Below are 27,425 nucleotides of genomic sequence, written 5' to 3' on the forward strand. Positions count from 1 at the left end.
TGGAAGCTTGTTAATGCAAATGTATCAAGGGGGAAAAAAAGAAGTGAAAAGGCAGATGCTTCAGCTTTTATGCCCTGAAGAGAGCAAACACATTATCCTTTATTGGAGGGAAAATTGCTGCTCAGTCCCTTAAGCTGTGTCCCAAATGAATGCCAACACACACACACACGCACACACACACATATGTTATTATGTGCATTTGTGCTTGTGCTTACCAAAGATGTAGTTTTAAAGGTAATGACAGTTTGGTTTGTTTTTAGTTTTATTAGTTGTAGGCTACCTTTTTAGAGCATATTAGAGTGGAGAGTATTTAAAACTGATTCAAAAGAAAAGTGACACACCAAGTTACCTGTTGGCCTCTCCTTTTTGACCCCGTTTGACGCCCCTAGCATGAGCCTTTATAAAAGTTGGAGAAAGGTTTGCTGTGCGTACTGTGTGTGTGTGTGTGTGTGTGAGATGTTACACTTAACTTAATGAAATTCCTGCCATTGAGGTGAACATTTTCTTTGAAGGATTATGAGCTTGCAGAAGTGTGTTTAATCACTGTTGACAGCCACCATTCCCCTCAGGACACTCTGTATGTGTGTGCATTTCAACAAAAGAGAGAGAAAGAAGACAAGAAAAGACATGCTTTATATTTTCTTCTTTTCTGTATGTTTTGTCGTCCAATGAGAACCCAGAGAGAAACAAAAAATGTATGTATAAATGTTTGTATTTGTTTGTGGTGTGTCTTTTTAAGTTCCTGTATTTTCCAGTCATGCTGGCAGGTAACTTCTGGGTTTGACAGGTTTCTGTCTGTCTGTCTGTCTCTCTCTTCCCTTGTCTGTCCCTCTTCAAAGTCAACAGCAGCACATTCCTGTGTCTCCTCAGTTACACAAAAGACCATTCAGCCTTATAATCTAATAAACCTTCGTTTTCATTTTAAAGCGTTTTATTCTTTTCTTCTACTCTCTCGCTGCAGGCGGTCGTGTCCTGTACGTTTAGTTTATTAACTTACATCAGTCTAAGCCTCTTTTACGTTAAAGCAAGACTATGTAACATTTGAAAGAAGCAATAACACTTTCTTTCTCTCACAAATAAAACGTTTAGTTCATAAGCAATAAAATGCATGCTCAATTTAATACACTTGCCGATCCAGTCTTACTTAGTCTGGTATGACCAGTAGCTTATGGTGGCTAACGTTAGCTAATGTTAGCACACTTTAGATAGATATTGCTGTATTCATGGATGTCACTTCACAGACTTTTATTTTATATCTAAATTATAAAAACATTTGTACTCACCTCTAGTGGGATGTAGCAATGCTGATAGTTTTGATTGTCCAGGTTTCCAGATATCCGTCTTCAGCACTCCTGATATCACTTGGCCCATCTCCTATTCGCATGGCATCTTTGGGTCCCTTTTACAGAGCCCAGGGTCCCCTGGTTTAAAGAGCTGTAAACTCCTAACAGTGGAGCCTCAGTGCTTTTTACGAGAAGACGGCTGACCTCAGTTAACTTAACAGAAATACAGCAAAATGTTTTTGTTGAGCAAACAAGCACAAATAGACACAACTTGGTGTTCGCTGGTTTTCAGTGGCAAGTCATTCAAATAGAATCATATATAGGGGTTAGGGACACTAACTTTAAATATGGTACAGGTCTAACACTTGGACAATATTTGCCTGGTTTTCTGTAAAATGGTTCATTTTGTATTCCAGCATTTTACCACCTAGATTTGGTACAGGGGTAGAATAGAGGGAGAAAGAGACGGACTGAAAGAGTGCAAAGTGAGAGAGAGGGAGCGGGGGAGCCCAGGATGGAGTGAATAAGCCGTTTGTTTGTCCATGCACTGTCCTCCCTGGCCTTGCCTGGTGCTTGGTGCCTAGCGTCCAGGGTCATTTCCTTTCATAACGACCACTGCCATCCTTGCATTAGCATTTTCGCCGCTGTGAGGGCAACACTGCAAGTGTGCAAGTGTGTGTGTGTGTGCTTGGTAGCTTGCTTGTTACGGGTCTTATTATGCAGGGACTTGGGAAGACAGAGAGAGGGGAGCAGGGCCGAGACATCGACCTGACATCGCTGAGATCCACCATGCCAGCCAGCGGCCCTCTGCAGGTTAGTGCACCCAAAAAAGACAGAGAAAACTGTGTGAAACCGAGGGAGAGAGACAGAGACAGGTAGAGACAGAGAGGACAGAGACAGAAAGAAAGAAGACACGAGAAAGAAATACGAGAAAAGAAAAATGTGAATGGTGATGTTGGACTATAGACGCATCTTTCTGTCTGTTTAGCAATGGCCTCTCCTACCTCTCTCTTCCTTTCTGGTCCCCCTCTCTTTCTCTACCCCTTTTCCCTTCACTCGTTCGTCTCTAAGTCCTGGTCTATCTGCGACTCTGAATCGCTGCTCCTGTCCTAGTTTTGCCGCAGAGCTGTGGTATGTCCTGCCTATGTGAGAGCTGAGGATCAGAGGGTTGCTGTGTGCCTCTCTGGGTTCGGCTGAGTGTCCGTACTCTATTCTGAGACCAAGTTACGATCGCAACATCCATCAAATATCAATTAGAGCCTGGGTGCAAAGGCTAATAAAGTCCTCTAATGCAGCAACGAGTCAACAGAGCAGGTACTCACTAATGCCAAGAAAAAGGGGTCATGATAGGGTAGAGGACCTAATATACTATTTTTTAAAAGATGGTTTTACAAACAGCCAGTTTTTAAAGTGTATTCAGTTTAAGGCATATTTTAAAGTAATTATTACAAATGTTTCTGAGTCGAGTTATGTTTGGCATTGTTCAAAGCAGTTTTGAACTTTCTGTCTTCAAATAATCCTCTGACTCATCATTCACTGCAGTTAGTGGTGAATGACACATATCACACACACACACGCACACACACACACACACACACTCCCTGCCTGGTGTCTGTTGCAATTCATCTTCTGTATCAGTGTCAGGGCCAGCAGTATTCCTGCCCATCAACCAGCAGGGGTATCAGTTACTGGTATATTTAGCCACACAGTCTCCAGTGAACAAAGTGCTATTACTCAAGACAAGTAGTGTGTGTGTGTGTGTGTGTGAGAGAGAGAGAGAGAGAGAGAGAGAGAGAGAGAGAGAGAGAGAGAGAGAGTGACAGATGTGTGAGAAAAGGTGTGCGGTAGCTGAGTGGGGGTATGCATATATGTTAAAATCCCATTGGCTTCAGGGCCATCCACACTAAATATACTTAATCACATTACTTTAAAGTGTTGCAGGTGAAATGGAACCTGAACCAAAAGGCTTTATTATAACCATTATATCTGTAATTTCACTTCCTGTCAGCAGGATGACAGTCGCAGCAGTTATACCATTTGAATTCATGTAACAGCAAAAATAAGGTTGTTTACCTGCCTGCTAACCACCTCCAAATGTACCACATATGAATGCTGGTTCTGTTCATTCATTTAACTGAACTGGAATTATCACACACACACACGCATGCACATACATACACACAAACACACACACACACACACACACACACACACTCTCTCATGTTTTGATGAGTCATACTTGGTATCAATGAGACCTTGAACAATATTACCATTTATGAAAATATTGTGTAATATATACAGTATATCTGTAATGTTGGGGATCAAATAATAAATGTTAAGCACAGAAAGTTGGTACAGTAGCTGATTCAGAGGCCTGGTGTATATTTTAGCAGTAATTATCAAGAATTAAAGTGAATTGTGAGTGACAATAAAGACCACCATGACTGTTGGAAGAGCCAGAGGCCCAGCACCCTTAATAGCAGATAAGCTGAGAGCGTAAAGCACCATTTGGCCACCATCAGCCCCTAGCTATGGCAATGATGGTCATATCATGTGGCTCTGAATGTAAATATTTACATTCACAGAAGCCACGGAAACGATTCATTTCAACCCTGGCGGCTTAATCATACGTTGACGGATGGCGAAGAGAGAAATGTGTGATCCCCAGAAAAGCGGAAACGAGTGTATGTATGTGCGCGTGTGTGTGTTTAAGTAAGCATGTGTGTTTAAGAAATGGCTCTATCAGCATGATACACATCCTGTATGTCAATGCCAGCTGCTGGTGGTTTATATGCGTATGATTGATGCAATCATCACTACATTATGTGTCTCATATGTCTTTTCCACATTGTTTTAACAGATGGATGGTGGGCTGGTTGCTACTGTACTTACGGTTTAAGATGCAGCAGGTGTAAAGGTGTAGCATATGTGAGAGTAAGAGCCAGTGACAGTGTGAAAACGATATTCCTCTTTAGAATACCAGCTATATAATTAGATGTGGTTTTCCTTACAATGTGAAACCTCCACTGGTGATTTATAGCCACTGTTGATATTTATGACTCTCGTACTTACCAGCAAATACTGCAGTCAGCCTTTAAGTTTGTTGTTATCTATTCTTGCCATTTTATAGTTTGTTGATGGCAGGAACATGTTGTTTTCACCACAAGATCTCTATCTCTATCTGCTGAGGAAGATCAAGTGATATAATCAAAAGCTCCAGAATGGAGGGGGTTATGTGATTGACAGCTGCTGCTTAAGAAGATCAAGAATTCACTTTCAATCGCCACCATGCTGGTGTTTTTTACTGCCTCTTGGACTGACGATTTATTAAGATTCATGAAGACATTTGTTATCTAGTTGTTGTTATTAAATGACTGAAAATTCCAGTTTTCCCACCTAGAAATCTTGGCAATTCATGATGAATGATACTGAGTCACTGGTATTATTCAACAAGCCAGTTAAAACCTTGATGGGTCATGTATTGGTCAGTAATCATAGTGCACCTTGAATGTCGTTTGACACTTTGTAAATCACTTGTTTTGTTCAGGATATTTTAGTTATAAAATTACCTTTAAGATTATTATTATTTGGGGTCATTTTCATCATCATTGGACAGTTTGACAGGAACCGGGAACGGGGCCGGCAACACTGCAGTTTTTGTGGCACTCCATAAAATGAACTTGACCTAAACTATCTTGACTTACCCTTTAAGTCCTATTGGGACATCAGCTGGCTTTATATAATCTGCTGTGAGATGAAACCTTTGTATGTCACATGGGACTTTAAATACAGCTTGATGCTGGATTTGTACTTGATCTGCTTGATTTTGAATGAGTTTCTTAGTCTCTGAGTTGATGACATCTTCTCAACATCCACACATAATACACTCAGCGTAGCTTCGAATCAAGTCCAAAGGAAAGCGTGTAATTTGCTGAAATTGGATTTATGAGGTTTTCACGCTGTGTCTGTGTGAAGCTGCCATGATGAATCTATTTCTATGGTGTGAAGGCTTTACACCTCTAAGTCACTCTCTATGTATAGAGCACAGCAACAGGGTGTGGAGCACTGACACTGCATTAATAGGTATCACACAGCCTTTCCAAGCAGGGCAGTCGTGTTTCAAAGACAAAGACTGGTTAAGTGTGCTTATGTGCTTATGTGCTTTGCTTGCAATATGAAGCACTTCAACATATGTTGTTCTGCAGTGCCATTTTACAGTCACAAGAGTGATTAGTGTTGACTTGACTAATTATTTTTATGTATGTACCCAAAGAAACATAGCAGTCATGTCTTAGTGGCCGGGTGTCAAATACTAAATGGAAGTTGAAATCCCAGCAACCCTACAAGCATGACAGTTATATTTCGAAGACATGCAAAGTTGTTTCCTGTGTGTGAAAGAGGCTGAACTGGCCATTGAGTGACTTGACTGGCAGATGCCAGAAGGGCAAGGTCACTTAAAGGCCGGTCTTACATGTCACTCATACCAACAATAATAATAGTAATATTAATAGATGATATTAATAGATGATCAAAATAATAGGTCATAATCATCATCCATCTGTTTCAGTGTCTGGTGCTGTGTGTCCCTCCATGACCACCGTCCCTCTCATCTCCTTCCCACTTCTCTCACCTCCCAGAATACCTTGCTGCCTCTCTTTGACATTGCGTGTGTGTGTGTGTGAGGGTGTGCATGTGTGTGTGTAACCCCTTTTTGGCCCCTACATGGCAAATGCCACATTCTGAGTGTGGGTGTGAAGTACGAGAAAGTGTGTGTGTGTGTGTGTGTGTGTGTGTGTGTGTGTGTGTGTGTCTGTGTGTTATTCCGGGAACTTTCATCCGAGACCCAACTGAGCGTCATCTTTAAATGACTGTTGTTGAGTAATAGGTGTGTAATGTAATATGTGCTTTGTATGTCCAGGCTGTGTGTGTGTCGGTCAGTCTTTATAGGCTTTGACAGAAGCAGAATATATACAGTCTGTCCCAAGTGACTTGTGATCAGATTTACTTTCACCTGTCTTTATTAGAGGATGGAGTTTCCTCAGTTGTCATGGAGATGGATCTGTTGACAAGCATGCTCAGTAGCTATTTCGATGTCATAGATGTCTTTTAGGATGTCTTGTCGCTTACTAGCTTGTTATGGAGCTTTCAACCCGATGAAGACAGTGTGATATGGTTGAAAGCTCAGGAAAAAGCCTGTAAGTGGACGATGAGTTGAGATTGTTTAGTCAAACTATAATTTCCAAAGCTGAGAAATTAGCTTCATGCTTAAAAAGTGTTTGTGCTCACCATGCTGGGCATAAAGAAACAAATCTCGATTTTTCTCAAGCTTGGGGCTGATTCATGGTTTTGGTGTGTCCGAGTGTGTGTGAGTTATCCGTGTTATCTTGTCATACAAGATTACAAAGTTAACAAGGCATGCCTTCAGTGTGACAATGTTCAGAATGTGTCGGGAGCAATCAGGTGCCAATGCGTCTTCAAAGCGTTTTAGTAAAGAGTTTAGAGCCGTAGAACCGGAAAAGTCCACGCTCACACAGATAGATATTAAAACATGGCTCGAGTGTCTAAACTTTGCATCTAAATGAATCCGTTTCAGAATTGAAAAAGTTTCATCTATTTCAGCCTTTCCTAATGGCTCTTTACAGCTAACAATGAAAAACTGTATTACTGCCACCATTGGAGAGTAGGTGTGGTTGCCTCAAGTCATTGTTGTTTTTGCTCCTGCAGTCATCTGATAACAGAAACATAAACACATGTCACAGTCAACACCTGTATTGTGTAGCCGGCTATACAGACATACTGGCTTTTTAACATTACTGCTAAGCTGCCTTTCAACCGTGTTGTCATTGCAAGTGTATGTACTTTTACTATCGACTTATAGAAAATACAGAAATAGGTAATACTTTCAAATGTATCCATGTTTATGTGGACATGTTCTTGTGTATGATCAAGTGTGTGTGTGTGTGTGTGTGTGTGTGTGTACTAATTTTGAAATGAACTTTTCTAAAGTGAATGTACAGTACTTACTTATGCTCTTTCTGCAAATCTGTCTTTTTCTTCCTCACACGTTCTTCTTCACCTTCTTCTCTTCTCTCTTTTTCTTTACTACCCCATTCCTCTTTCCATTTCTCTCTATTCCTCTTCTTCCTCTGTCTAGGGGGGGAGTGTTTGTTTTCTTTTCATTTTGGGGGGGAAATGACAACTGACTCGGTTTGAATCTGAAGCAGCTTTACGGGAAAAGGGCTTAATTCGCTGCCATTTCTGTGCGTGTGAGCAGAAACGTGAAAAGATTTTTAGAAGGTTTAGAGCCAAGATGAGTGATACCAGACGAAACTTTAGATCCCGCCAGATATAAACAATTAGATTATCACACACACAAAGACCAGTCTCCCTGTCTCCTGCTCTCTCTCTCTCTGCCACAAACCCACAATTATTGTGTCACAGAGTGAAACACAGCGGATATAAAGCACAAGTATTCTTATCGTAGGCACACATGCCTGCTCCTTCACTTCCACTTGAGTAGGATTTAAAAGCTTGACTCTGACATCTACTTAAATGTTGTTTTTCAACCAGAAAGACTCATTCTGGACTCTGTGTGATATATTTCATAAAGACATTATTTGTCAAGCTAACCGAATGATCATCCTTAAAACCCTGAGCTGATTATTACACATGAAATAAATCACTGGCTGCAGCTTTAGGCCAAGAGTGTCACACTTTTGTTCCTCATCCACTTGTTCCAGTTGTACTTGCCAAGAAAGAACAGGAAACCCCCTCTCTAGTGCTGAGGCTCCCCCACTGGGACACTATAACTCACACACACACATACGGATGCACATACATCAGAAATGCACACCAGACTTTTAAATCCAAGCTCACTGTATCTTTTCACAGACTATCCACGTAGCTTTGCACACATACCCTGCTCATAAAAACACATGTTGCTGTTCAATGGTTTTTCTTAGAATTCGTAAAAATGTATTTATTTTCAGAGAATTGTGTGTTGCTTCTCAGCTGCACATGTAATACAGCTAGGCTACATTTAGCTGCAGTGGTTTGAGGTGCCATACACTTCATTTAAATCATAACTCATAGAGGTCTAGAGTAGGAACCTACTGTGCGCTGTGCTTGGATCACTGCCACACACATGTAGCCACACATCCGTGGAAAGGCATACACATGAAAGTAGACATAAACATGTACAATGTAATAAACATATACAATGCTTTAGAGGCTGTGTGTGATGGGGGTATTATGTATAAAGTTTGTGCGTTAAGTGGGAGTCAACGCGAGATTGATGTCAAACTAATCATTTAATTCTTGGAACGAAAGCAAATAAGCGTATTTCCCAAAATGTTGAACTATTCCTTTAAGAGAGTCATCAAACAGGAGAGAGGAAAAGAGTGCGAATTGAGGGAAAGCACAGAGAGAGAGGGGGAAGAGAAAGAGGTAACTTGGCATGTAGAATCATCAAGAAAAAAAGATAATTTGGCTCCAAACTGAGACACACACACAGAGAGAGAGAGAGAATCTGACCTGTTGTGTTTGTTGATAAAATGTGTTGCTATGCAGCAGGCTGCTTGTCAGTATAGAGTGTGCGTATGAGTGTGTTTATGTCAATTGAGGGGTGATATGAGGGTAAATAGAAACCTCGCTCTATCTATGTTTTCCTTCCCTCCGGCACAAGTGTTAGGTCATCGGACAAGACAAAGTGTGCGTGGGGGAAAAGATCCTGGACGTTTATGTTTCTGGTCGATCTTGTGTGTGGGTCTATGAGCGTGTGTATGTATAAACTGTCAAGCTGACATATGTACAGTATATATTTGTGAACATGTAAATATGAGATTTGTATGGCTGCCAGCATGTGTGCATGTGCTGTATGTGGATGTGAATCGAATGTGCCTGTTGTGTGTGCAGGGGTCAACACAAGAGTCCCAATGTAAAAGTAATACTTTAAAGCTGCTCTTATCAATATTTTTATATTAACAATGGACCAAATGACTGTGTGTCATGTAAAAGGGGTCACTTGTAGTAAGAAACCCACAGAGAATTATCACATGGCTCTGCAGTTCCTTTCAGGTCTCTGTGGTGTTTTAGCATCTTTCAGCTGATTGTTTTGGCTTTTCTGTTTTGATCAAATCTGGCCACTCCCATTAGCGTTGTTTCCAACGAAACAGGCAGCTATTTTCAGAAAACCCCCTCTAAAAAGCCACCGTACACTACCTGCCAACAACCAGCAACCAACAGCAGACAGGCAAAGTCAGCAACTAGCTAGTGAGCATAGTGCAACATTTAGCTGCTAAAGATCCAGAGACCAAAACAGAGCCATAAAACAGTGAATACTGGGCTTACATTCATGAGAAGACCAGAAACATGACCACAAATAAATGCTTCTGATTCTGATTGTGTTCACAGCTTATCTACGCTGCCCCCAACTGGCCAAAAAAATCAGTTATTGCAGGTTTCGGTGATCCAATAAAAACATACAATAACTTTTTAGTTAATGCAACAGAATGATGTAGCTGTGTGAGGTCATTTGTGATTTTAAATGTGTTAAAACGAGTGGTTGCAGGGCAGGAGTGAGAACGAGTGTGGGAGGTGGGTGAGGTTCTGTCTTACCTCATCCAGTCTCCGTTGCTGATGTCCCCCGGTGCCTGTGGTGCTCATGGGACTATTGTTGATTTCAGCACAGTGAGATCACACTAATAGTGAAACAAAGGCACTTTTGTTATTAATTGTCCTCTGTGTGAAACCATGAAGGCATCGACCAAGTCTTAGGGGAATACACACTATTACACACTCTATTACATATTTACAGACACATTTTACTTGGAAAAATATGTTGTTCAATTATTCTGTTTAATTGTTTACCAAAATGCAATAAAAGTTTTTGTTTTTAGAAAGCAGTGAGATAACGGAAAATGTCAGCTTTTGGTGTGATTTCTTTGGAGAGATTGGACACCATTTAAAAAAAATGTTAGCTATGAAGCTTAAATCTCATGTGTTGTATTTTAAAACTTCCCCGTGACCAGACACATTTCTCAGTACTCTGCCTACATAAGCCAGCTCTGTGCAAACACATACATCATATTTAGGAGCCTCTGAGGACCTAAATAAATGCCCTGACTGATGTTTAGCCCCCTTTAGTGATCTATTGTATTTATGTTTTGTGCCTGTATGCTTGTGTGAGTGTATGTCTGTGTGTAGGAGAGAGAGTGTGTGTTGCTCATTCAGGAATATCCATCTATCGTTTGACCTCTTCAGTGAAAATAAACAACAATAAATTCTTTTGGACAAATAGTCATTCACCTCTTCACCTTCTCGGAGCCACACACACAGCTGACCAGACTGAAATATCTCCACTATTACATGAATTTCCATAAGATTTTGTACATACATTCATGGTCCCCAGAGGATGAATCCTACCGATCCTACCTTTCCTCTAGAGCCGCCAGTAGGTTGACATTTGTGGATCGGAGGGAAATATCTCAACAACTATTGGATGGATTGCCATGCAATTTCATTCAACTTATGACATTTCCCACCAACTTCAGCTGTGAGCATTCTGGCATTAGCGTTTAGTTCAAAGCACCGCTGTGCCTATTATAGCCTTACAGAGCCACAGGCATGGCTGTAGACACTCTATGCAGTGATGATCGAACACTTTGACTTGTGGTTTCTGGTGCATTTCATCTGCAAATGTCTGCCTGTACTGGTGGGTTTTCTGGCCCAAAGTGTTTGTCCGATGGATTGGCGGATAAATCGACATACTGCATAACTGACCTACATCTTTTTGTGAGCTACATGATGGTTATGACTCTGTTAACTGTCTGAATGTAAAGAAACTTAAAAACTTAATGTAAATGAAGTTAAATTAGTTCATTTGAACTGATAGCGAGGATGTGCATCTACTGTGAAAGCAGAAAGCAGCATGGCACTGAACGTTGAGAGGTTTGTCTGAGTGGAAAACTTCCATCATGACGATTCAACACTTTAATTTCCAACGGTGGTAGTTCATCAAAGTCTTGTGGTTATCTGAAATTACACGAGTGGTTGTTGGAGTAGCTTTGATCAGAGAGGTCTTAGATCCAAGTTGATCATTGCCACATTGCCACAGCAATACAAACTCTTGTGGAGCCAACCAGGGAGCTAGACTCCTGTTTTCTTCATACATGTGCTGGTAGCTGTTGTATAATGTTTGTGGAGGAAGTTCCTCACTGTTGTTACAGTATGTGAACCTCAGATATACATTTAATGCCTGGTATCACCACACTGGCCATGTAGTTATTGCAGGGAAGAATATCATCATGGCTTTTATTGCTATAGTAAATTTACTTCCCTGTATGTGTACATAGGCTACTGAATTGCAGTAGTATTTTATGTGTGTAGACAGATTGCTCTCATAAAGTCATTGCAACTAACACTGTGTATGTGTGTGTTAGTGTTTTGAGTATTTTTACTTTACAGTAGTCTTTCAGATCACACACACAGTCACACTTCACCTCCTCCAGGTAGTTCCTATGTGTACCTTTGACATATCCTCCTACATCTTGTCATCCATGACTTACTCGTGTCAAGCAAACTCTGCCTGTTGACTCACTGACAAAATTGAATAAAGCATGCGTTTTTTACATCTCCTTACTGTTTCCACATGACCACTTTTCCTCACACGCATCTATTAACTTGTGTTTTCGGCTGGTGAGACAACAAAGTCGAGTACAGGTTCAGGTGTATGTGTACACTGCGGGAACCAGACCATGTCCTTGCTGCATGGTCGGTCATGTGGCTGGTTGAGCAGGCATCCATGTGCAGGTGACTGGTGTGTTCAGAGGTGTACCCCACACTCGCTAAACCTTTGGCTACAGTAACGTGTCCACCTGCCACATGTCGAGTAAATAAAATGTTGGCAGGGATGGAAATGAATACTGCCACCTTTAATGGACCATACTGCTGTTTCACGTCTTTCGTTCAACCCTTCCTGCCTGGTAAAAGCGAATGTATTTGGAACTTCACACACCCAGTTTGTAATGCTGTATTTTCTCTTAAACATTTAAAGGTTTGTAGTCTCCAAGCCCGAGCTGAGATTGCTGTCAGTCTGAGTCATTTTCTTAGGCTTTCTCAGAGACCAGAGTCAAAGAAGACATTATCCAACTGTCACAAGCTGTGTAGAACTCCCATGACTAAATGTAAAATTGACAAAGTGGCCACTGTCCCTTCATGACACATGAAAGGCCTTTAAAGATACACAGTTTTGTTGTCGTGCCCCTAAGTGCCAGACAATCTCACAGTTGATGTTTTGAAAGTCAGGAAAAGATCTCTGAGTTTTTTCCATATTCATTGTTTTGTATTTAGGCAAGGACAGTTTTTTTTGTTCTTTTTTTAACATATTTCCAATCCCAGGCAGTGTCCATATCTGTCTGTCTGCCTCTTTAAATGTCCCACGTTTTGGGATGCAGCCTTGGCACAAAACAGCAGCATTCGTGGAACTCGGGAAGCGGGAATGCCCACATACACACAAACACAGAGGAAGGAAGCGTGTGTTGTGGATGGTGATGAAGGCCGAGCCATGAAAGCCAGGAAGCTGCTGGGAGGAATGTCCTGAGATGTCACACATGGCCGAGGCCTGAAAGCTTGTACGCCTGAGGGAGGCTTTAACTCCAAACAGCTTCGGCTCATCTGTGGAAAAAAAATAACACACTTCAGAAAGAAGATGTGTTAAAGTGTCACTCTTCCATTTCAGAAGCTTTACGTTATTTTCATTAAACGTGTCCACACCACACCTCGGCCCCTACGGCACAACTCCAAAACACAGCCACATGTACAGTACTGTTATTTACAGTACACAATATGTACACTCACACACACACACATCCTGCTGTACTGTGCCCCTCCCACACTCTTCTTGTCTTGTTTGTTTTGGATATAGACACTCCAATGTGACTGTAAGCTAAGATCATATTAACTGACTTTTCAGAGTCAATGAATTATAATTACAACAAACCACAAACACTGTCAGGACACATTGTGTAATCCCAGCGGTTGTTCTCTACGGCTCAGATGACTCATATGATTGAGCTATTTAACAAGTTTGTTGCTGTTTTTGATGCTTCAGTGATTTTTGTTCTCATACCTACAGTATGCCAGATGCACACACACACACACACACACACACACACACACGCACGCGCGCATGTTGCACATGCTTATGCAAACGCATGGTGGATTTTGGATGAAATTGCCAGGAGTGTGTTATTGTAGGTGTTAATTGTAGGATTTACCAGTGATTTCTTCTCCATGCCTGCGAGTCATGGGCGTTTCAATTTCCAGCTGGTTGTTGCTGTTTGTTTATCTTATTTTTTTTTTTATTTCTATATTTTTCAGCTGGAGAAGGAAATATTTGAAAGAGGGTGAAGATAGTGAATGGAAAGATAAGTTCCCACAAAATATTATGATATGACCATAACCTTCTAACCAGCACTGGCTGCAACCTGATTCTTCAATCAGATCAATGTGTGTCTGTGACCACATGTGTTATTGTCCATTCATTTGAATGGAGGGGGGGGGGGTTATGGCAAACAGTTAAATATTTAAGTATAAAAGACACTAAAAGTAATTACGATAATGTCCTCAATGAGCTGAACATTTTGAAGTTTTCACATTACGTGCCAAAAAAATGATTAACAAGATAATAATAATAATAATGATAATAAAGAGAAACAGAGAAGAACATAAATGGGATCCCATCAAACCCCAAACTCCTTTTCTTTTTTGTTTTCCTGTTGTCCCTCATTCAACGCCTGCACATGTGTGTAATGTATAGGTGTATGGCAAAAGAAAACACCTTTTTTCAATCTGTTTTTGTGGTGGAGCCATGCATTTGTTTAAATCTGGACCATAAAATAAGCCTATAAAAATGAGTAAATGGGTAAGATATTTTGAGATGGTGATCATAATATAATAGTGGGCTGTAGTGTGAGGTAACCACAGTTGACGCCTTGACGCCTTGTTACATTACCATTACTTGTTAAGTTGTACAACAACAACAACAACAACAACAACAGCAAAAACCAAGATTCTTCTGCTCTTTTAACCTTACGGTGAAGTACATTGGCATGTTAGCATCCCTCTTTTGTCATCATCTTTTGTCTTTATTGCCAAGAATGCAGCGTTGCAGCATTGCTGGTAAACTTCAGTGTCACAAGATACAAATTACAAATATTCCAAGCATTTTTTTTTTCAGTGAAAAGTTCAACTATCTCACAGTCTAAACATTGTTTCATGGAGAATTTCACCCGTGTGCAGCAGCGGAGGGGTGGCACAGTGTTTAGAGAGAACATTCCTCCAGAGGGAAGGTCTCCAAGCAGCTGCCACAGCTCAAAGTTGACCTCTGATCACCTGAAAGATGGTGACAAGAAAAAAAGCAACTTAACAGCTTGATGGCAACATTGTGACCTTATTATATGTTTGTTTTTTGTTATTTCCAGTATTTGTGATGCTCTCACACCTTTTATGACACCAGAAAAAAACACACGGAATTCCAACTATTGCTGCCGTCTTCATCCTCACAAAGACTCTTTGACATCAGTCCGTCCACTTTTCAAACATGCCCTCCCTGTAATAAAAACGTAAAGCAAGCAACTCAACAATGAGTAGTATATTTTTACAACTCCACAAATCGTCCTGGAGGGGGCCGAGGTCTTTTTACATGCCATTGTGAAAAGTACGTGTGTTTCCTCTAGTAATTGTAGGGCGTATGATTTGGTGTGTGTGTGTGTGTGTGTATGTGTGCCTTTAGTTGGAGGTGTTGGGCATCTGGTGGTAAATAATAGCATTGTAGGTAAAACTAAAGAGTACATTTCAGGAAATGTGCTTCTTTGCTGAGTTGCCGGGAGTTAGATGAGATCAATATCATCTCTGTGCATTCAGCAGAGACATTGGTCCAAGAAGTGTTTATCCAAGCAAAGCACAAAGACCAAGGACAGGTAAATGACAAAGGTTGCACACTATTCATAAAAGTTGCTATTCCTGAGGTTTCTTTTTTTCTCCCTATTAAAAACTTGAAATCTGTTAACTTGAAAAAGCGCTTCCTTATCCGAATTACTAAAAGCCAGTTGTCTCAGTGTGCAAACTGCTTCCTTCTTTCATGGACTTGTTTCATGCATAAATTAATTAGACCAGAAAATGTGTTAATGCAATTCTATGAAGTTAAGAAAATGCAGAATATGAGCGGATGAGATTAAGCTACAGTACAAAGTCTTTGTGTTAAGTGTAGCATTACTGGACACTTTGTTGGAAGAATATTACATTTGCATGCAGCCATGAAATTCAATCATGAAGTAAAGCAGCCGTAAAAGGTCATGCATCGGAGCTATCAGCGTAAATCTTCTGTCATTATAATAAGACCCATAGGAAGTCTCCTTGACGCTGTGCTGTACATTCAAGAGACTGGAATATGTTATGAAGCAGTGAGGTAGACTAACTCAGGCTTTACATACTTGTCAGTCCTGCTTGTCAACACTGAAGTTAACTGAAGTCTCTGAACTGAACCACTTCAGAGAAAGCAGTAAGAACAGTTCTGTTTATGTGTGTGTTTGCAATGTTGCCATGACAGCATGTAGTGTGTTTAAGAACACGCCGATGGTGCACACACTACTGGCATGTGAAACAGAAGGAGTAAGCACACACACACACACACACACATCTGGCACACATTGCTTTAAGGGTATTTAGCGTTCCAAATGATGCTATAAGAGTACGCAACATATGTCAACCTCTTATGCAACAGACTCGTCCAGCATGGCTGACGTCAGAGGAGAACCAGGTGTTTATGGGCTCCTCTTCAAAAACACGCACACACACGCACACACACACACACACACACACACACACACACACACACACACAAAACGACTGACCTGCACCTGTAGCCATTGTCAAAGTCTGCCTCATGATATAAACAGCTGCTTCCTAAACACAATGCCAATTTATCAGATAAGTATATTTTAACACAATTAATCATCTGGTTACCTTTTCTGGTTTATTACAACCATCATTTTTATTAATTATTGCAACATCAAAGTCTGACAGGGCAAAAAAACATAGACAGACAGACTGAAGACAAGCCAACAGTTTTGCCAGATGATCTAAATCAGTGCATCGGGGGTAAAACCATTGTTTTCTCCTCCAAATGCTGTAAGTTTGGCGTAGTTGGGGCTTTGTTTAAAACATGTACAATCATCTGACCGCTTGTGCTTCATGCCCTGTAAGACTTATTTTTGTTAATATCGCTGCACAGATCTCATCAATTTACCTGGTGATTACAATCCTATTATTACTGCAAAGATGGCGAAAAGCACAAAAATATGACCCAGGTTGTAACAAACCAGATTAATCCTTTAAATGCAAAAACATGTCTGCAATAAAAGGAAAAAGTGAGTCTTTTGTTTGACCATCAGTGTGGCCGGCAATGTAGCAACAAAAAAACAATATCATATTTGTAAAATCAGTCAGTTGTAATTGTGACCCTTTGTATGGTTTGGCCATGGCTGGGGGGGCCAGCTGGCTGAGTCATTGATATGGGAAACTCTGTTACACCATGTGGTTATGGTCAGGAATGCAGAGAGCCAACTGATATTAGATCACGGCCACTCTTTCTCTCTCACTCCCAGATGGCAGATGGACGTCCAAATGCTGACACACAGACACTCACAGAAACACTCCAATGCACACACACATGGTCAAATGTGGCAGTTGCTCTGTGTCTGTATGTGTCATGTTAAATCATTGTTTATCACATTATTTTCTGTGCTTGTGGGTGACATTGTGGCACTGTGTGTGGGCCTATGTGTGGGTCTGTGTGTGAGCGAGTGTCCCACTACTGGAGGTGGGAGATCAAAGGTCAAAGGTCACTGAGGTTGTGTGGGTTGGAGCTCATTTTTTAACTACTTTATACATTATCATTATCAATCCATAACAATACACCATCTTTTCTAAACTGATCATGTGTTTTGAATGTAAAATCTTAATCTGTAGAGTAACTAATGAATAAGTAAAAAGTATAATATTTCCCACTGAAGTGTAGTGGAGTAGAACTATAAAGCAACAGAAGTACCTCAAAATTGTATTTGAGTACAGTACTTGCGTGAATGTACCAAGTTACTTTCCACACTCACTGCTACTGTTCTGAAGCCTGCAGTGTGTTTCTGTGTGTGTTCGTGCCCAAATATGCTTTTTCAGTGTTCCAGTCACAAATTTGACCCAAACACGCTTCAAAACACAAATCTGGGCTCAGACACACACACATGTTTATACTTTTATACTTGTGAGGACTCTCGTTAATGTACTCCCTATCCCCTGACCCTAACCTTAACCATCACAGCTATATGCCTTTCCCTGACCCTAACCCTAAACTTACCCTCTAAATCTAACTTTAACCCTACAAGCCTCTCAAGCAGACCTGAAGAAATGAGGACCAGACATGTCCTCACTCTCAAGGTCTAAAACTTAAATTGGGTCTCTCTCTCACACACACACACACACACACACACACACACTAAGGTATTTCTGTCTACATCCTGCCCAGCAATTAGTGAGGTGTCCATCCTGCTGTGTAACAGCTCGCCCTCCATAGGATAACAGGAGGATGACACTTTGATCCTCACAGAAAACCAGAGCAGATACACAGATGAGAGAAGTAAACAGAGAGAACAACGTTAAAAGAAAGATTAGAAGAATTATTATATTTTTATTCTATTTCATTTTTTATTTTAATTCATTCGATATATAGTGTGGTTTTGAAATGGAAAGTGTCATGTTTTTCAATATTTCCTCAACAGTTTTTAAAGATACAATGCTAGTTTGGGGAATATTTTTGCAATAGAGTAGCAAATATGATTATGCTTGGAAACAGAACTCAAAGTACTCAGAGTACAATACACACAAATCCCTTCTATTTTCTAGTACCTTCAGCCAGTTTCAATCCTCTTTATGGAATATGTTTAAAAGTAAAGTTGAATGTAAATCAATTCATGGTTTTTGTGACTCTTTTCTATCTGCCTATCAAAGCAGAATTCAGGAAATGGAGTCCAGAAGAAAGTCGTGGTTTATGTGACAGTAAATAGGAGAGGAAGAGGGAGAAAGCAGCAAGAAGGGAAGGATCAAACAGGATGAAGAAGTGTCTTAAAATGGCATGTGGGTTCACTCAGTTTACCCACTTTAAGGTTGCTTTCTCATGCCAGCTAATTATCAGCCAGCAGGACGATAGTTGGCCATGGGGCAGAGATCAAGGGTCAGTTGTGAACCTACTACATGTGTGTGAGGGGGACAGAAATGGTGTGTCTGTGTGTGTGTGTGTGTGTGTGTGTGTAGATAACAGCCTCCTCCCTGTTTCTTTCCATGTCAAAGTTCACCTAATAAGTGTTTTGACTCTAACACTGTTTGTGTGTGGTTGTGTTGAGTTTTGTCCACTGTTTGTTTGCCTCTAAACATAATAAGTCTATTCATTGACATGCCCCCCCCCACCTATCATCAGCACACACATATACAGACAAACAAATAACCTGAAAAGCTGCATTGACCCATGTCCCTCAAAACAAACAAACACAGAAAATGTTGGCTGACACTCAGTGGTCAATTGTATTCTAGGTGATGCTTTTAGCTTTTGATTCTGAAAGCCTTTCATAAAAATATGAAAGGAAGTGAAAACATTTAACACTGTTATCCCTGAGAATTAGAAACTATGTTCACCAGCTAGTTGCTAACTTTGTCTGTCTGGGCAGGTAGGGTAGAGTGAGTCTTTAGAGCTTTTTGATTGAAAACAGCTGCCTGCTGCGGTTGGAAACAACGTTAGGAGAGCGGTGAGACTAGACCGAAACAGTTAGGTTGTTGGGCGTAAAACCAAAACAATGAGCTAAAATACACCATAGAGCTGAGAGGAACTCTAGATTTGGGTGATAATTCTGTGGGTTCGTCACTAGCAACACCTTGTCACCTTAGTGCAGCTAATCAATCTTTCATGTTTCAGTCCTGGTGAGTTTGGCAACACCTGTGGTTGCTGGTGATAACCGCAGGTATGTTTTAGTGTGTCTTTTTAGGGCAGCCAAACAAGTTGTGGGCTGAAGAGATTCATCGCCTTCACAAAGTTTAAATAAAGAAGATTTTGTCTTCTGCATCTCATCTAGTACATGCGTGCATTCTTTCCTCTATCCCCTAGGGGTGTATATGCAATTTCACAGAAAGGCGGACTCCGCCATTAACAATGAAAGGACTGTATAGAGAAGCTGATACAGAAAGCAAATACATATATAAATGGGGTTTGATATAATGAAATCTGAGGGATTATACATTTAAACAGGTGGTATCAAGTCTGCTATACGAGATCAACAAACTGACCTTTGATTTATCCTTTGAAAAATCTTTGAGTTGACTTGTGCGTTTACAACAAATTCATAGATCTTCATGTGAAAGGTTTCATTCACAGGCCTGCTCATAGTTTCATATAAAAATGGAGGCATATTTACAGCCAAAGTTATACGAGTAAGTAGTAACTCAGACACTGTTCTGCTGCCAGAAAGCCAGCAAGAGAAAACACAACTCATCTCTTTGTCACCGCCTCTCCCCTCCTCCCTTCATGCTGACTCTTCTTCTTTGTGTCGCTATCTGTTTCTCTTCATCTGTTTTTCTGCTCTCTTCTTATTCTAAATGGCAGTTATATAAAAACCAAACAGAAAGATGATGCCTTCAGGCAGAGAGAGAAAAACGCAGATGAAAAAAACCCCCAGTCAAATAGGCAAGCACTGAGACAGACAGAGCGATGGAGAGACAGAGCTCTGGTTTTCTTCAAGTATCTTATTTTTACCACTCCTATTGGGCTTCCCTCCCTATTGGCTGTTATGGCAACCAATTGGAGTCCAGGGGAGGAGCACTTCCTGTGAGTTTCGAGGGGGGCCTCCCATGTGGTCTGGTTTGTGTGTGTGTGCAGTTAGAAGTGTAAAGATGTGCAGTTTTACACAAGCATGTTTTTGTGTGTATTGGTGGCACATTTGCATACATGTACATGTGGAACGCCATATTCTTGTGTGTGCCTCATACAGGTACAGTATGTGTTTATGTATGTGTGTAGGGCTGGTGTGTTTGGATGTGGGTATTTGTACATTTTGTGATGTGGCTCTGTGCCCAGAGTTGTGGATCAGTGAATTTCAGGAATGGGAGTTTTACAAGGACTCTGGATTTCTAGGAACAGTTACTATATTAATACCATACGTCCACACACAAACCAGTGGGAAAAAAAGAGAACATCTGTGTACAGAAATACATTTAACTTACTCAGCTCAATACTGTATAGGGAGTTATATCATATGTAATATTATTATTGATTTTTGCTCCTGTTAGCCTTAGATGCAGGACAAAAATTAGTGTTTTTAGTGCTTTTGGTTAATGTCTTGGCTCTAGGGATGGCAATATCGGTCAGTGTATCCAGACCAACTGTTGGTGGATTGTCATGAAACTTTGTACAAACATTCATAGTCCCCAAAGGATGTATCCTAAAGACTTTGGTGACCGCCTGACTTTACTTGTAGAGCCATCATGAGGTTTTTTACTGAAATGTACAACAACTATTGAATGGATTGCCATGACATTTGGTACAGACATTCACGTCGTCCTCAGGAGTTTGTGAATATTTCCATAAATATTTAGCATATAGCAACCCATTAGTAGGGTAATGGTTGGATCGGTTGGATCATTTGTGCTGAATCTGAAAAGTGAAAAAAAATGTGTTTGCTTACCATAAATTATCTGCAGGTGCTGTAGCAGTTTCTTGCTCCCCATTCCTCTTTCAATGTATGTAGATATGATTGACCTTGTGCAGGAACAGTATTTTTAATCTTTCAGAAATAAGTAATGAAAATAACTTTTTATAGTAGTTTTATAGACTTCCGCTAAATATCAGTCCTCAGAGAGAAACCTCCAAATCTGCTGGAGACTATATGACTGGAAAATATCCAGAAACCCAGAAAATCAAAACACTAATATGCTTTAGCTGTCTTATAAATGATTGCTTCTCACAGAAAAGCTAAGACAACAATAAAGAAACATTTTCTCCTTCATCAAAAGCAAAAACTGAGCCAGGTAGTCAACCCTGGACATTCATGACGGAGCAGCCCTGAGGCCAACTGGTTGTAATTCACAGCTTCTGAGGGTAAAGGTGTGTAAAACTGCTGACCTCCTGCAACCACGTCTCCAGCCTGCTGCTTCAAACAAGGATCTATCCCTCCCTTACCTGAAACTAAGGGTAAAACAATGATTTATGCACATATTTTAATAAATCAAGATAAGTGCAGATTAAATGTGATAAAAGCACAGTCAGTACATTTAGAGAGACATCACACTAAGTGAACACGCATGGCCTGTAAAACTTTATGTAGGCCATTCCAATGTTTTGATTGTGGTGTGTGTGTGTGTGTGTGTGTGTGTGTGTGTGTGTGTGTGTGTGTGCGTGTGTGCGTGTGTGTGTGTGTGTGTGTGTGTGTGTGTGTTTTGGCGGGCTGCCCAAGGCTGATGTTGATAAAGTGTGACCACATGAGTCCCCAGTGGAGAAAAGATGGAAACCGGCCAGTATATATACATACTTTTTCTCTCACTCTCACTCTCTCCCTGTTTCTGTCTTTTTTTTATATCACTTCCTCACGTCCCTCGCTGTCTTTCTCCCTCTTTTCACTCTCTTTCTCTCTCTCTCTGCCTCTCACACACACTCAGAAAAACACACAAAAGGCCGCGGTACATGTGCTCATAGTGTTTTGACAGTCTTACAGTTCTAGGAATTGCTTCATACTTTCTTGGAGATTAAACCCAGCCTGGATCAAACTGTACTGTAACACAGTCTGCATGGGGGATGAAATCAAGATTTTCAGCACCCAAAAAAAATATCACATGTGTAGGCTGCTAGATGGGGATCACAACATCAGGACATGTTCACAGAGAGATGCTTAATTCGATTTCAGATTAAACCCTGGGATTAGTAAACATTTGGATGAACTGTGTGGTGCAGGTAATTCACAAAAACAAAAAAAGATACTTTTCCTCTTACGCAGAGGGCCGGTTTGTTTTGGTTTTTGGTTTGTGGCACTCAATGAATCCAAAACCTACATCTGAAAATGTCAACATCAACATCTTGTTCCAGAAATAATGGCATAGTCATGATAAGCCATAGACCTCAAATGAACACAGTCAGTGAAACTATTTGTTTCCAAAGTGCACCTGCCAAATTGCTGTCTCCACACAGAAGGAAGTCTGCCAGTGCTCATGGGCGAGAGGGAAGAGGAGCTGTTGGTTGTCGCTGCTGGTTAGCTACAAGTTTTGCAAGAGCTAGCATTGTCAGAGTATAAGGAAGAAAAATAGGCACATGAACCCAACAAGAACACTGTGTTTATATGCACAACAGTGTTGTCACAAGCATGTGTTCCTCTCATTTAGCAACTAAAAACAATGCAGTGTTGACTGTTAAGGGTTCAGTATGCTTCAATATTTAACACGTTTGAACGGAAGTGTCATCCAAACACACTAGAGGCAAAAGTGTTTATATCTGTTTTGAATAGGAAAAAGGAAAAAGAGAAGTTGAGAAACTGTCTCACCTCCACACTCCTGGCCAATCTCTGGCTTGTCACATGTCACATTTTTGTACTATGGCAGCAAAATAGTCTTTATATATAACCTAAAGCACACTTGGTAGATAACTGCGAAGGAGAGTTAAGTCTTTCTTAAAAGCACTATGTGTAGGATTTTTAATTATTCAAATTATTCTATTAACGGCAGTTAAAAGTGGTTCGGATCAGTTTGGCTGATCTGGAGGTTGAGGCTATTTTGCTGCACAACATACCAATGAAGCAATCACATCAACACTTGAGTAATTGCCTCCTGAAATCATCTTTGTTTGTCTCTCTTGAAATAGTGAAAAGCATGCTCATTCACACACAGTTTTCGAGTGCTTCTTCTTGAAGACCTTTTTCATCATTTCTACCAGAACACCCAAAAACTTGAAAAGGGCAAAGTTCACTTTATTTTGTGACAATTTGTTATGGTTTCAGGTCAGTTAGTTGTACATCTTATTTCCTTTTATTGAGTGTGGAGCAACAGTGAAGCAGCACTGCAACAAGACACCAGTGTATGGGACTACACAGCACCATATAAAAACAGAGGCAGTACGCACAGAGAAGCTGCCGTGCTGAACAGTTACTGTTCATGAACAGTGTCAGCGCTCTGTTTAGTTTGGAGCAGTGCAGCACATTACAGCAGAGTGAGGTCATAACGTACAATGTGTCCCCAGTGTGCACATGATTGACTTTATGCATGTGATGTATGTCTTCCTTAAACACATCTCTGTTACTGTGCAGCATAAAGAAAAACAGGCTGCACTGATAATTCAAACTACACTGACACAGCCCCGGGTAAAACGATCCATTTGTGGACAGAACACTTTAATCTATTGCGCAGTGTTAGGTAATCCAATATGTGCATCTGCTGTTCGTGCGTTATGGCAGAACAATAATTAGATCTAGAAAATGTTGGTCCCTGACATGTGCTGGGAGTCATACATTAAGGCTTTATGTAATGCTAAAGGTTTTCTTCTCCCAGCACTCACACTCACACACAAACACCACCTCTAAATATTTCTGCCCTCTCTATTCACCTGTTATTTCCTGCTTCTTTATCAAATCATTGTCTTGGGGAAACAGGAATATTTCCTTTAACACACAAACACATGTCACAGGCACATGCACAATCACACAGTCAATCTCTAAAAATGTGTCATGAGCAACAAATTGCAAAAACAAATTACTTCCAACTGCGAGAAAATGAGCTGCAGTTACAGCTCTCATGACATTTTCTGTTTTCAACCGCCAAAATAAGAGAAACACTTATCTCATCCGTCCTGGAATACAGTGGAGTGGCTCCTGAGACTAAACTTGATATAATGAAAACAAAACAAATGTTGTCTGCAGTGCTCAATTACAGGGCAATGGTAAGAGTTGGATTTCTCTTTTGAAAAATCACAAAAAGTACAGTCAGATGACAGGGACTCTTTCTTTAATCACATTTCTGGCTTGGATTTGGTTGCAAGAATAAATAAATAAAACCATGAACACACTTCATCTTATCAGAGGGACTGTGCTTTTTTTCTGGCTGGATGTTATGGTGATATTTTTGGTCATTGCTGCCCTCTCCTGGTCAGTTTCATCAGACTTCTGCAAAGTAACTTGGTTTCCCAGTTTAACAGTTTATTTTCTTTGTTTTTATATCTGTCTCCCTCTTGTCCTTGTTTTTTTTTTCCTCTCTGTTTCTTTTCTTCTTCTCTGTTTCTTTCTCCAACTTTCATCCTCACTCTTTTCTTCATCCACCTTCTCCAGTTCTCTCTCTCTGTTGCCCTCTGTCTTCACACTTTTAAAGGAGGTGTAGTGTAGGTTCACTACGCAGCTGCAGAGACGGTCAGATGTCGGCATAGAGTCGCAGTGGCAGGAGGTTTCTCACATGCAGGACAGGTCTCGGTATAGCCTTCATGTGAATGGCACTTTATAGGAAGAACAGGGGACCAGGGTATACTGCAGAAGCCAAGAACATAATTTTATTCAATCATTTTGTCTCATTCTCTTGGGATAGAGCAGATTAAAAAAAGACATACAAAAAAGTAAAGTAAAAAGAAAGTAATGCTTCGTAACTTTTGGGCCAATTCATTATATCATTATACATCAGGGATGGGCATAAAAAGCAGAAAGAAGCTTCAGTATTCTAATTTTGCATTTTAAGTGTGTCCCACTTGTCTTTAGAGCTGAGGGTAAAAGCTTAAAGTATTTCTTGAAACCTGAAACCTGCATCTCTCTCTTTCAGGGAGGTTCGACCTCTAATCTAAACATGAACCTGTACGCCACCAAGAAGACAGCGGCTGAGGGCATGTTGGACATCGCTCTGTTCCTGGCTAACATCACACACATGAAGACTGTCATCGAACAGGGAGCTGGATACAGGTACAATGTGTGTGAGAGGCGAAGTGAGATCAGGCAGAAGGTGTTTATAATCTTAAAATCTTAAAAAGATTAAAATATAATCAAAAGAAGATTTTTGTAAGAGCTTTTATGTCAAGGAGAAAATATAAATGAATGGTTGTCAGGGTTCAAGCTCCTGAATTATCACATTTACTGATGCCTCAAACAATATTCATTCATAAACACATATTGCATACCTTTTTTCTCTCTCCTCCTCCTCAGGTACTACGCTGCTGTCCTGACACTCATCTCTTTCTCCCTGGCTCTCCAGATAGTGGCTGGAGTCCTGATCATCATCATTGGTAAGCCAATCACGTTGCAGGATTAATTGGCTTAGTGACCACCTCCTTCAGAAATCCATCCTCCATGTTTTTAACCAATCATATTAACACACTAATGCACTGACACATTGATTTGTTGTGAAAATACAGGCAGTGCAGGTTGAACTCCATTCACGTTCTTGTCTATTTTGGCAGAAAATAGTTTGGAAGTATAAAAACCTCAAAGCAACCAAATATATCTAAAAAACAACGATGAATATGAAAGGCTGATGAGGGTAAAAATCTCTTCTTTGCCTCTTTTGTGTAGTTTGTTATTTTTGTTGTTGTTTTTGTGTGTGTGTGTACATGTGTGTGCTTGTTGCAGCTCGAAGAGATGTCAACGAAGAGACCAACCATAAGCGCCTGGACAGCATGAACAACCTCACGACCATCATCATCTTCCTCATCTTTGTCACGAACATCTTCATCTCCGTCTTCGGGATGGAGCGCACCGGCCTCTTTGCCAGGATGCATTTCTGACTTTCTCACGTAGGAAATGAATCTAATATGATCTAGATCTTTTTGGAAAGTAAGGAAATCTTCAACATGGGACCATACTCTGTACACACACACACACACACACAGAAAGAGAGAGAGAGAAACACAAATACTTAATGTTCTACTTAAAGTACTAAACAACTACAGTACTACTGTACACTGATGTCTTTATTTGATTTTACTCAGTGTGAATGGACTGGGCCAAAGGACCAACTAGACGCGTGTGTGTGTGTGTGTGTGTGTGTGTGTGTGTGTGTGTGTGTGTGTGTTTCTGTCTGTGTGCTTGTGTTCTTGTTGTCTGTGTGTGTAATGTATATATGTGTGTGTGTGTGTGTGTGTGTGTGTGTGTGTGTGTGTGTGCAGCTCGTTTTGAGCTGACCCTCCTCCCCTCTTATCAGCGGTTGTTAAACTTCCTGAACAATCTGGCCACAGGCATCATCTTCCTCACCCTCATCGTCAACATCATTAAAGCCGCCTTCGGCACACAACGCAGCTGCTTCCTGCGGTGGCTGCTTCAGCGTTTCTTTCTATGAAACATCCCTAGCAAGGCACATTCACACACTGTAGGTACATTCAGATTCATTCACACACAAACACTGAACACAAACGTGCAGGTTTAAAGTTGCTTTGAGTCAAATTGAAAAACTGATGAAAAGTTGAAAGCATTGCCACTCTGTTATTCTTGAAATTTTGACCTATTCCTTTAAGATGCTGAACCTCTATTTGCCGCAGCTTCATTAAATCTCCAGTTGTGTTGAAGTGAACAAGAAAACCTTCAAACGTTTTCTTCCCCAAACAATCCCAGTAGCTAATTTGACTTTTTCTAATAAACTGACTTCTTCCAACAAAGTCTTTAAACAAGTTTAAACATCTTCACCTCAATTTGCAATACCTAGAGCAAATTTTCGTCTGCTCACGTCTAATTGTCTTTGCATTGACTTTCTAACTCGGTCAGTTCAGTTCAAAGAAATCTTAAAGAAAAGTGTGTTTGCTGTGACAGCCTATAACTCTTATTGCTTGCGTGTCCCACCTCAGCCCCACAGGCTCAAAATGTGTTTTCTCTGACAAAGATGGAAGTGAGAAGCATCAAAATGCCACTTCAGAAAAAGTAGTAACAAAACAAATACCATGTCCACATTTTATTAGACTCTACAAGATCTTCCCAGTGTAGCTTCCCTGAGCAGCTTACTCTGACTGGAGCAGCTGGGGGTTCTTTGCTCGAGGGCAGCATTAAATTGTATCTGTTGAGTGAGGAGATTACATCTCTCATGTGGAATTTATTTAATAAAAAT

General features: G+C 40.6%; 1 protein-coding gene across 1 annotated transcript; it reads left to right on the plus strand.

Moving 5' to 3' along the window:
- Positions 1 to 2,000: 2,000 nt before the first annotated feature.
- Positions 2,001 to 26,666, plus strand: LOC139305332 (ninjurin-2-like). The gene is made up of 4 exons (XM_070929301.1): positions 2,001 to 2,096; positions 25,161 to 25,297; positions 25,538 to 25,617; positions 26,497 to 26,666. The coding sequence occupies exons 1-4, from the start codon at positions 2,001 to 2,003 to the stop codon at positions 26,664 to 26,666; spliced, it is 483 nt and encodes a 160-aa protein (XP_070785402.1).
- The last annotated feature ends 759 nt before the right edge of the window (positions 26,667 to 27,425 follow it).

The sequence above is a fragment of the Enoplosus armatus genome, chromosome 22 (assembly GCF_043641665.1).
Source record: "Enoplosus armatus isolate fEnoArm2 chromosome 22, fEnoArm2.hap1, whole genome shotgun sequence".
Taxonomy (NCBI): Eukaryota; Metazoa; Chordata; class Actinopteri; order Centrarchiformes; family Enoplosidae; genus Enoplosus; species Enoplosus armatus.

Excerpts from the sequence above, each read along its gene's own strand:
- LOC139305332 (XM_070929301.1), top strand. The coding sequence starts at position 2,001 with ATGCAGGGACTTGGGAAGACAGAGAGAGGGGAGCAGGGCCGAGACATC. Across the intron at positions 25,298-25,537 it reads GAACAGGGAGCTGGATACAG|GTACTACGCTGCTGTCCTGA; the intron begins GTACAATGTGTG and ends CCTCCTCCTCAG. Across the intron at positions 25,618-26,496 it reads AGTCCTGATCATCATCATTG|CTCGTTTTGAGCTGACCCTC; the intron begins GTAAGCCAATCA and ends GTGTGTGTGCAG.